We start from the raw sequence: 12,265 nt of genomic DNA, 5'->3' as shown, positions 1-12,265 counted from the left end.
CGTTTACCTGTGAAGGTATCCGCGTCCCCTCGTGGGGCTCGCTGCGCTCGCCACGCTTCGGGCTCGGTGGCTCGCTACGCTCGCCACACTAATCTATTCTCAACTCCACGCCGACGTGGATAGTGGGGGTATGAAAAGGTCGTAGGACGCGTACCGCCGCCCCTCGCGGGCTCGCTGCGCTCGCCACGCTTCGGGTTGATGTTGATCGTGGGGTGTCGTTACCAATTGTGGGGGCCATTTCACACTTCAGGGTGGCTATTTGGCATCTGTGGGCCATTTAACATTGTTTCCTAAGGAAAAATTGTGTCAATTGAGGCATTGAACAGTAAAATCGGGTCAATTGAGAAATTTAACATTGTTCCCTATGGGAAATCGCGGGCATCGCGTCGGTCGCGTCGCACCCGATTTTTAGTGCATTCAATGGCCGATTTTTTTTACCTGCGATGCCCACGATCAAAATCGTGGGCGCCGTGCTAGGTAAAGAGTACCGAAAGTTGTTTGTGCCTTTCCTCTGCTGCCTCTTCCCCAAATCCCTGCCACCACTATCTCAGAGTAAGTGACCTCTGAGACCTGACAGTTTATAAATATAATATACATATCATGGGAGAAGTGGAGGTTATCAATGGCACGGCTTGCAGCTTAATGATTTCTTTATGTGCTTGGGCATGTACATGACATATGGGGACATTGGAGGACTGGAGATTATTTTATTTTATGCTTGCAGCTTTCTTTCTGTGTTTGGGCATGCACATGCCATGTGGGGACATCATGTTTGTTGAGGGGATGAGCATCATTTTCTCTCTGAAAAGAAAATGGTGTCCATCCCCTTAACAAACATGAAATATGTCCCCACATGGCATGTGCATGCCCAAGCACAGGTAAGTTGTCCACCACTGTGCCCAGCTGTTGCCGTTATTACCATGCATGATGCTGAACATCGTTTCCCAGTTATTTATATGTGATATATGTGACGCACAAAAAAATTCTATTTCCATCCAAAGTTGCACAGCCAAAATCTTTTGCCACACATAGCCTTCGTAAAATTAGAGGGAACATTAGAAGGAGTTCAGCTTTATTGATCCTACAAGGACAGTATGCTGGAAGATTGAGCAGACTGGATAGCGAAACATCTGTTGTACACAGTTTACCAGGTACAGTGGTTGTGTGTCATGCCAGATTACCAGCAAAGCTGTTTAGATGGCCAAATACAAGGGTGGATCACTGTAACTGGAACAGGTATTGTTTGTTTAATTATGTTGCTTTTAATAATCTAAAAAGATCGTTTATGGCAGAGACAGCACTGATTTAGGTTGAAATAAAGCTTCACAGTATTTGCATTGCATATGCTGCAAGAGGAGAGAGGTCCAAGAAGAATCCTCCAGCAGCTGTTGTTGATCTGTTGTTGTTCCACTAGAAGGCTCTGTGCTGTCATAATTTGTTCAGTCACATGTGAATGGTTTTAGGAAATAATTACACTAAAATAGGGTTTATTTATACTGTGAAAATAATTTGTTGCTGTCATTAATTTCTGCTAAAATCTCGCACATAATGCATGTTTTCCTTTTATCATCTGGCAATTAAGGTTATACCTATGTTCTGTTGGAACTAGGGATGCCAATCCCAGGGCCTTTTTTCAATCCCGGGATCCTGGGATTGGCATCCTTAGTTCGCAGATGTGTGACCCATACCCACCCCCACACCGGCCGACCCGCACATTTACTTACATTGGCAGGCGGGCGGCTGGGAGTGGAGTGGTTTCGGAGGTGCACAGCACCTCCTCATCAGCAGCCGGATAAGAAGCAGGGAGGCGGGTGTAGGTGAAGGGGCGGGCGGCCAGGAGAAGGGGTGAGCAGGAGAAGGGGTGACAGCAGTGTGGGCGGCGTGGCCGGGGCCGCACAGCAAGTGCTCAGACGCTGCCCGGCATTATCCCGAAATCCTGGGATTGGATACTCCATTCCTGGGATTTAAATCCCGGACTTTTTAGGGCCAGATCCGGTCGATCCCGATCCCCGGATTGGCCACCCTAATTGGAACAATTTATGCTTGATTAACATAAAATGAAATATGGAAACGTCTATTAAGTTATCTATAACTTTGATTAGCAATAATGGAGTAACTTGACAAAAATGAGCATTGTCAGTGCTGTCAATATCTCGTAGGTCTGTTCTAATTTTTGTAAACGTGTTTATTGCATTTACTACTAACAATAATACATATGTGGTAAAGGGTGGTTAAATAAAAAGAGCAGTTGAGTTAAACACTGTGCGGTTGTTTTAATGTAGACCAGTTGTACAGCAGATGGTTTGAAATGGATAATTTTCTTTTACACCTCATTATTAACCTGGCTAACCTGTGTTGTGGCTTTGTGTAAAAGGTTTAACCCAGGCCAGTGACCCAGAAATCCTACCAGTTTGTCCTGGAAAGGACCCAACTTTTTAACATACCGTATTTTTCGGACCATAAGACTCACTTTTTCTCCCAAAAAAAGTGGGGGGAAAAGTGTGAGCGTCTTATGGAGCAAATATTAAAAAAAAATGTGCAAAAAAACCCTCCTGGATGCTGCTGCACCAGCATCTCAGTAGCTGCAGCAGAGCCCCCTCCCCCCCTCCCCTGGTACTTTTCAGCAGTGGTCCAGGCAGCAGGGTCCGTTCGGCCAATGGGATATCATCGGCGGGGAACTATCATGGGAACTAGCGCTACTAGTACCCATCTGCCGCAGAAACCCCGCCGATGATGTCCCATTCGCCGAACGGACTTCACCCCAGCGTCTCCCTTCCACTGCCAGCATCTCTTCATCCCTCGCCCGGCCCCTTTACCCTCAGCCCCTCACATTCCCACGCAGCTGGGTGTCTGTGGCTCCAATCCCCATATGCCCGCTCACCTGCCCGACTAGGTCTGCCTGCAGTGGGGACGGAGCTGCCGGGTGCAGCGAGGGGGGGTGCCCAGTGTTTAAACAATTCTGCCGCCATTGCTGACTGACCCACGCCGCCCGCTAGCGCTACTTCTTGCGCTACATAACGCCGCCCTTTGCCCGCCCTCTTCCAGCACTTGATGTGCCATCTCAAGATGACATGTGACATCGGGTGCTGCAAAGGGGGCACTTTAGCACCACAAGATACGATCGGGTTCGATGGCCATCGCACATCGAATCTGATCGCACAAGTGTATGGGCAGCACATCAGAGAAATCCTGCTCTGTTGCCATTATTACAACTTCTGTCCCAAAGTCCCGGACAGTAACGGGACTTCCACCATGGTCTCCTTAGCAGGAGCTGGTCTTCCTTACTTCCAGTACAGATGGAAATCGTTTTTATTTTGGGAACATTGTGAAAATGTCAACGAAAAATATGTGACCAATTTTCTGTATTGAGTTTAAGTTGAGGGATGGGAGGGTTTTTATTAGGTATAGGGGTCACATACTCATCTTGAAAAGTGACTTCGACCAGTGGACACTGCTGCATCACCAGTGCTGCTACCATGTAAGGGAATCTGTAGAAGCATTGGGCAGGGATGATTTTACCATTGGGCAGTTGCCTAATGGTGTATACACACGGTGAGATTCCTTTGCTATTCGACTTGCTATACAATCTTTGCTAACTCATGTGCTATTTACATACAATTCAGGCTATCTGCTTTATGCTGTGTACACACGGTACAATCCAGCATGAGATTTTGACAAATCAAAATCGCAAGCAGGTCGTATGCAGATTGCACAGGTTTTTTACCTTTCGCTCCCGATGTGCGCTCCCGTGACATCACAAATCGAAACCCATATAGACAGGGCAGCAATGACTATATAGTGCAAATCGAATGTAGATACCATGAATTGTATGTAAAAAGTACAGAGTAATGCTGTGTACACACGGTGAGATTCCCTTGCTATTTGACTTAAGATTCAAGTGCTATACAATCTTTGCTATCTCTGTACTTTTTACATACAATTCATACAATCTACACTATATAGTCATTGCTGCCCTGTCTATCTGGGTTTAGATTTGTGCTGTCACAGGAGCGCGCATCGGGATCACAAGGTAAAAAACCTGTGCGATCTACATACGATCTACATACCATCTGCTTACTATCTGTTTGCGATTTTGACTATATAGTCAAAATCTCATGCTGGATTGTACCTTGTGTACACCGCATAAAGCAGTCAAATTGTAAGGCCCAGGGCCTGAGGGGGCAGCACTGGGGTTGACTTATTTTACTTAACACTGGTGGTGGAGACAGTGGATGCCATCCCCACATATATCAGTTCTTGCCTGGCTGGGACTGACAGAAACAGCAGCCCACGCCTTCCCTCTCTTTATGTATATGTATTTACAGTTTATATATACAGTATAGTCACTTATGATGGTACTTGCACCGATCCTGGCGCTGGGATTAGATTTGTTGACATTCTAGTTATGTTGACATTGCTATCCTCAGTGTTGACATGATCAATGTTGACATTCTCGTGTCAATACTGCATGTCGACAAAGCATACCTGGCCCATTTTGCAGAAGAAAAGGGGGGTTGTCACAAGGGTGACTGCAAGGGAACATACATAAGGTTTTTTGGGGCACACTTTAACAAAATTAGTTGAGATAATATGGTTTAATGATATTAGGTTAAAATTTAAATTTTCATTAGATATGCGCTAAAAGGAGAAAAGGTGAACTGATCACTTGTTTTGATTGACAAATGAGTAGATTGGTCACCTGACGGTGAGAGTCCTGAACAATATTACTAAAGCCGGCGTAATGAGAGGATAAGTATACGTGCCACCTGTCGGCCAAAGTCACAAATGACGATAAAGAATACAATTTAAATGTATATGAGGTTCGACAGAGTGGTCTATTGTGGACGCTTGACACAAAGATACAATTAATGTATATATACAAATACAGAAATGTGCAATGTGCATTTTGCAGAAGGATTGTTACACAAGCAGGACGTCTGACTATAGCCATATATGATGCAGAAATGGTAGTAGTATTTATGTTAATGTGGCAGCTGAATAAAATAAAGTTATTTTGAAGGCACAGTAAGTATGGATATGTGCTAGAGTGAGCATACAGTGCTACAGAAGTTCGCAGCCAGACACTCATGGATGAAACCAAGCAAGCCCCAGAGCGTGGTGCTGCGGAGGGGAGGGAAGGGGACTTGTTGTGACTGCTGACATTTGTGTCGCCCTGGCTGCCTCCCAGGTTCTGGCTGCTGCTTGCGTCAGGCAGGGGGTGGCCCCGGTGTAGCGACGGTTGCTATGGAGAGATAGCGGGGGTGGATTCCTAGGTTCCCTAAGCCTGAGAGAGATTACGTCTGAGGCTTTCACACGCCGAGCATAATACGATGTGGCAGAGCTGTCCCACATAGAGGGGGATGAGTGTCCCCCGCCATCCCGGTAATATGACTTTATGTTCTGCTCCCACTCGCCGCTTGGTAGCGTGTGTGTGTGTATGGGGAACCCCTTCCTGCCCGGGGTGACAGCGGCAGGCTGCCCGGGACCTCCGCGCTCGGCTGCTGGCTCCCATTTGCCGGATGGAGAGTGGCTCGGGCTGTGTCTCCCCACCGTAGGTACGGGCAAGGCTGCGGGCTGTCTCTCCAGTCAGTGGGAGCTGGGCTCAGGCGGAAGTCCGGGCTGTCTCAGCGAGATTGTGAAAGAGTTGGGAAAGTCCTCTGCAGCAGCTGTGAGTGAGGAAACACTGGCGTGCAGGAGTCCCGGGCTCAGTGCAGGGTAATATAGTAACCCTGTCTGTGCCTACTGGCTGCACCTCAGTTGCCGTATGCAGGTTCCTGCTTCTTTAGAAGATATTTGCTTTCATTTGTGTGTGCAGCAATTTAACATGCATCGAATGTGTTCCTTGATGCAATTCCCCTGTGTGCATGCTATGTCCCTGTATGTGTTTATGCTATATGCTCCGTATGTGTGCATGCTGTCATAGCATTGATTTGTGCCTATATGTGTCAGGATACGTCCTGGGGCGGTTAATTCCGAGAAGACCAAAACATTATTTGTCTGGTAATGATGTCACCTGAGTTCTCTTTCTGTCATTGGACTGTAGGCAGAGGACACCTGCATATGATTAGTTGGGTGCCGGACGGCTCCCCGAAAGTCAGGATTCCGTCAGTCATTACTCCGACGTCGGAATCCCGACTGCTCCCTCATGGGGGTCCACGACCCCCATAGAGGGAGAATAAAATAGGTGGCGAGTGCACCACCGTGCCCGCAGCATGGCGAGCACAGCGAGCCCGCAAGGGGCTTCATTGCGCTCCCCCCGCTGTGCAGTCGGGATTCCGACATCGGAGAAATGACTGTCGGAATCCCGACTGTCGGTGTGTCATACCACACCCATTTCACACTGTAACAACTATAGTATTAGAAATAATGGTGATAAGATGTATTAAGCTTTAACAAGAAATAAATACAAGGGTGATAAAGAGAGATAAACCTCCAGCCAATCACCTGCTAACTGCCATGTTACAGCCAGTGTTTGAAAAAAGTCAGTAAGGAGCTGATTGGCTGGACGGTTATCTCTCCTTATCACCCTTGCATTTATCTCTTGTTAAGGCTTAATACATCTGCCCCAATGTACCCACCTTATAAGTATTTGATGTGCATTCCCTGCTTTCATGTATTAATCATAATAATTATAACATAATTTTTATGTAAAACACCTATGTTTCTCCCGTTGCCCAGAATTTACAGTACACACACACTTTTTATAAAAAAACACTTTTTATAATCCGTTTTATTTCTATCCCATTCTTTAGCACAGCCCCTGCTTACCCCACTGATAGTCTATGATCTAGTCCAGATGTCCTCAAACTATTTTGCTCTGGGACCCCATCAGACAATAAAAATGATGACAGGACCCCAGCAAGTTACTGGAGGTCATCACATCACATGTGTAGTCAGCAGACAGCACATACATGGCAGCATTGTGGAGGCACAAAATGATGTGAGGAGGCTAAAATAACAGACATTCAACAGATTTTTCAGACTCCTTGAATCAGTGACTGAGTTTAGAAAAGTCACCAGCCTGATGGTCAGCAACATGGAGTCACGACGCCATGCTGAGAAGGTCGGGACCCACTTTGGTGTCAGGATCCATAGTTTGAGAACCGCTGATCTAGTCAAAATTGCTTGCCTGAACAGTCTCTCTGTGCTAGGAGATACTGAGGTATGGGGCCTACACATGTAACGATAAAGGGCTATTTTCTAAGCGATCTTACTTAATTTGACTAGATTGATTAGAAATTAAACACACAACGCTGTCTGTGTAGGGCCCATCAGGGGTGCCAACAGGTCAGCCGGCCCTGGTAAAACGGAGGGGATGTGGTCATGTTCCTCTGAAGGAAAAATGTATCTTATTTTTTATTTTCGGCAGTGGGGTTCAGGGAGCGGGTGGGAGATTTTTTTGCTAACTTTCTAGGAGATTTTGACTATCTAGACACAATTTTCTGCCAAAATCTCAGTGTCTACACTGTGTAGCATTTATTTATTTATTGGAATCTTACTGAATATGGGTTCTGAAGGGATCATTTAGTGCGGTCATTGATATTAATATTATAAGCAAAAGTGAGGCTCCAGAAGTACATTTTTAAGTACATTGCCTATGGATTCATTATGGACTCTTGTTCAAAGCGGCTTAAAACACTATAGTAAACAATGACCCAATACCATTCTGCTTGCATCAGAATAAATATTTACAAATTGGCTGGATCTCAGCAATTATTTTTATACACAAATGGTACTTACAGTATGCTATGTGTGATTGCTCAGTTACCATCTATTTACAAGTGGATTTGCAGCTCTGTTGTAAGTGACTCTGAATAATTAATTTCCCCCTAAATCTTTCAATGTACAGAGTTCCATATCTTTTCTAACGGTTTGAGCAAGAAATCTCTGAGACGTAACTTTATTTATTTTTTAATGGTTTTATTTGGATCGGCACAAAAATGTAAAAAGTTGTAATACTTGTGTCTGTTGTATTGTCTTTTTTATTTTCCCTCTTTCCCTCATAACTGCTGAGAAATAATATATATATATATAGATCTCTCTCGATATAGATATAGATATATATATATAATAATTTAGCAATGATGCCTGGCACTCCGCTCGATCAGGACAACTGGATAATTTGTGTGTATATGTGGTGCTCAATCACTAATGCTGTGTTTACAATGCCCGTGTGAAATACCCGCCATTTTAATGCTGGGGACTGCAGTGATGGACCCTCGTTCTCCTTGCTAAGGCAAATTCCCGGGTGAAGCAGTTCTACACAGTACTTTTCCTTTTGACACAGTTTTTTTGCGGGTTTTTGCAACCCGTGTCTGCATTTTCGGGTCTCAAACCCGGGTAGAAAGCAGGGTTGGAGACCTGGGAATTTTGACATGGGTTGACCCGTTCACACTGAATAAAAAACTTGTGTTAAAAGGCAAATTACTGGATCGACATGCTAGACCCGGGAATTTGTCTAGCAGTGAGACCGGGGTACTGCTTTCACATTGCAAACCCTGTTCTAACCCTGTATTTGAAAACATTTCTGAAAAAGGTCTAAACTCCTTTCACATCACATTGTGGAGCAAGTTTATTATTGGGTTATTACCGGGTTGGTGCCTTTCACGCTGCACCCGGTTCACCCATAGAAAACCATGTTATGTCATTTGTAATGGACTTTTATGGCTCACACATTTGTATTATAGCTAAAACTAAATTTGTTTGTTAATGTTTATGTACTGGACCTGTTACAAATGTCTGTATACAGTATATATACCCGGACGTGTAATACTTGTGTCTGGGTATATAGCGCTATAACAGCGCAATTCACTGGTGTTATTCATGTAAATTATTTATTATTTTTCAGCCATAGTGCAGCGGTTATGTACCTAGCATAAGCATTGGTGGTGTGGATGATAAGATGGTTTAAATAGAAGTAAATACTATGGGGTATGATGGGTTGTCCTTAGAGAAACAGGTGTCATTCATTATGCTAATTGTGTGCTTACATATATTGATTCAGTGGTGCAGGCAGTCATGCACTACTTGGAGGTTTCTGTGATGGACTGCACCATGACTAAGGTCCAAGCTTAGGACCGAAACATTGGGAAGATGCAGCATTTGTGAGGTATAAAAGCACTTTTTATTGCAAAGAACTGGTGACTGCCCTGTCTCTGGTTTTGTACACGTCTCTAAAAAGGACTACTACAGCAGCACCCCCAGAGTAGCACGGCGCCCAACTACACCACGTTTTCAGCGTAGGCTAAGCTACGCTATCAGGGTAAGCTATGCTATCAGCGTAGCCCAACGGCTGTCTAGCGTAGTTAGCGTACTTACTTCGCGGCAGCCCAACGGCTGCTTAGCGTAGTGACAGCCCAATGGCTGCCTAGCGTAGTGACTCCGCGACAGCCCGGCTCTATCCCTGGCAAGCCTAGAGAGCGCCTCTCACACAGCGCCGGTAACCTCCAGATCCCTTGCGCCGATGGAGAGGGGATCATGTGGGCACCGGCGGAGAGGCGCTCTATCTGACTGAGATGCAGGAGCGTCTCAGACGCTCCTGCGTCTCAGTAATTATTGCGGCAGGGTACGGCAACCCTGCCCATGCCCGTGTCAGGGAGATGGGGTTAATGTTAATGGTAGCACGTGAGTCTCGTGCACAAAGGGGCGATGCGGGCGCAAGTGCGTTTCATGCACAATAAAGGAGGCATTTGCCAGTGCTGTTGGCAATGTTACATTCTGGCAAATGCCTCCTTTTCAAACCCCGACTATCCACGCCAGCCCGAAGCGTGGCGAGCGCAGCGGACCGCTACGAGGGGACGTGTTACGCGAGTGTGGAGTGCGCAGCGAGCCATTGAGCCCGAAGCACGGCGAGTGCATGCAAATTACATGTAAAGTAATCCGCATCCCCTCGCTCACCTCGCTGCGCTCCTCACACTTTATAAAATCAACTCCACGCCGATGTGGATAGTAGGGGTATGAACAGGTCGGGGGGACGCGTAATGTGTCCCCTCGCGGGGCTCGCTTCGCTCGCCACGCTTCGGGCTGGTGTGGATAGTGGGGGTGTTTCAGGAACACATTCACACCCACCATATCATACATCTGGGACAGTAATGTTGACATGTGGTAACTGGATTTTAGTGAATAATAAAGAAGAAAAAAAACACTTTACAAAGTACAATAATATGAAATAACAAGACAAAGAAAATAATAAAACCGTTATTCTTCAGTTTCTGCATTCACGGAAACTGTAGCTGAAGTTGACGCAGTTGTGTCTGCATCTGTGTCATCTGCTTTGTCAGCCTTTGGGAGCAGAGTTAGGGCATATAGAATCTGCTAGAAAGCGTTTTTTGATCCGATAGTTTTGCGCCAAATAAATTTCTGAAGATAGGAGTCCAGATTTTCGGCGCACAGTGCCCCTTTGCCTTTTGTTAGGCCACTTACAAGATCCCTAAAGGCGTTCGTATGAACCCCAGTCTCCGGATCAACAAAATTATACTGGTGGTTTACCCGTGCATGGTGGTACCCTGCCTGCTCCAGGGTTATATGCACGCCAGCAATCAGAATATATAGTCATTCCCATTTCTATATATTTGTTGATGGCGGACATCAAGGTGCTGGTGTCACGTCTGTCCACAGGCGTTATAAAACACTCACCGGTGTCTCTGGATATGCCTCCAAACAACCACTGTTGAGGCAGCACGCGTCCAACAAGACTTTTTCTCTGGACAAAGAGACTCTCGTCCACCTCAACTATTTTCCCGAACCGCCAATTGGGTGTTGGGGCTGCGACATTAAATCCATGGTGCAGGCCTCCCGCATAAGGTTATTATACAGCATGTGGTTTTGTTCAACAACTTTAGTTGTCGCTCATAAAAAGATATGCTTGTGAGCTCCTCTGCCCATGAAAATATAAAACGAATGAGGGTAAAAAATGGGATACGACCGCCTGGAAACCAATGTGCCGCCCGGAAACTGACCTTCTCTCGGCATGTTTTTTAATGCGGCAGTGCCACATGCACTCCTTCATACTCAAGCCCATTGGGTGGCCAATAAGACAGGTTTGTGTCACTGGCAGCAAATGATGCTGTTGAAAAAATGCCACCGACTCCACGTCTGTCTGGGGCAGGTTAAACATCGTGAGAGGTTCTGCAGCCATTCCAAATTAACAAGGAGCTAATACGAGCGTCAAAAATAATACAGCCGCAGTCACTTCACCTTCACCTCTGACTGATTACGCTGGTCGCGGGAATACTACGCTGAATCTGACAGATATATATACTGTATATATATATATATAAGAATCATTTACATTGCAAGTGACTTGCCTCCCCTCTTATCTAAGCATCTCCCTCCCCTTCTCATCAGTCCATGTTGCTATAGCTGTATGTTCTGTAGTGTAGAAATATGCCACCAATGCTTCTCCACTACTTCAAATGCCATTTCTCTAGTTTCCTGTTTCAGGATAGTGTCATCAGGCAGGGAGACAGCCTATCACCTCCTTTTGCAGAGTCATATGTTCAAAATACCAGGTCTGAGGCTTTCACACTGTAAAATGGTTTGGCTTTGAAATGTGTAGGATCCTTTGTTTAACGCGGTTTGAATTACTAGGTTTTTTTGACCCGGTATTTTGACTCGGTATTTTGACTATGGAGCGTTCACACTGCATATACAGTAAAACTGGGTTGACACGCTTACAATTCGGCAATATACTGTGTTATAGCTGCATGTGAAAGGGGTATTAACTCTTCCTGAAATAGTAGTAATTTCCCTGACTCCTTGAAGAGGCTAGCAATCCCCCAAATTGTGCCTTTCCCTATTATGTAGCTGTTCTATGCCTAGAATAAAGGAAAACAGACAATTTTACATGGTTATTTTCCAGTATTGGTTTTAAGGCACAATGTTACCTATGGCTATATGCTTTTTCAAATAAGGAGCCTGGATGTAATGAAGTCAGATTTCAGCAGCTGTTGGCAATGGTGTATCGATGCTCAAGATTATTAACCCCCTATGTATATGAAAGATCAATAGACCAGATTAAAGGGCCGAGTTTTCCACCAGGTAAAAAAAAACTGCAAAGATTTGCTTTTCAGTATTCAATCACATGCATTTTCGTCCATTTTTTTGTATATTTTCCCCCATTTCATTTCACTTTTTTTGGGGGGGGGGCGAATCGTCACGGGGGGCGAATTGTCACGGGAGATAATGGCTACAAAAACAGCTGTGAATTCACCAAAACCATGTGAATTTGTGTCCATTTTGCTGATACATGCGGTTTTCGGCGATG

At 45.3% G+C, this 12,265-nt stretch overlaps 1 protein-coding gene across 4 annotated transcripts in view; it reads left to right on the top strand.

Moving 5' to 3' along the window:
• The window catches only part of HIVEP1 (HIVEP zinc finger 1), a 219,486-nt gene that overhangs the window by 73,924 nt on the left and 133,297 nt on the right, over positions 1-12,265 (top strand). Inside the window, exon 1 of one of the 4 annotated variants that reach the window (XM_083187915.1) lies at positions 5,200-5,382. The exons of the other annotated variants lie outside the window; for them this stretch is intronic. Within the exon in view, the coding sequence (XP_083044041.1) occupies positions 5,361-5,382 (22 nt within the window). The 5' untranslated portion in view covers positions 5,200-5,360. Of the gene's footprint in view, positions 1-5,199; positions 5,383-12,265 lie in introns of those variants that run through there. 4 annotated transcript variants of the gene reach the window in all.

The sequence above is a fragment of the Crinia signifera genome, chromosome 5 (genome assembly GCF_055691185.1).
Source record: "Crinia signifera chromosome 5, ASM5569118v1, whole genome shotgun sequence".
NCBI classification, from domain to species: domain Eukaryota; kingdom Metazoa; phylum Chordata; class Amphibia; order Anura; family Myobatrachidae; genus Crinia; species Crinia signifera.
Note: the sequence above shows the minus strand (reverse complement) of the source record. Positions and strands in the feature narration are given on the sequence as shown.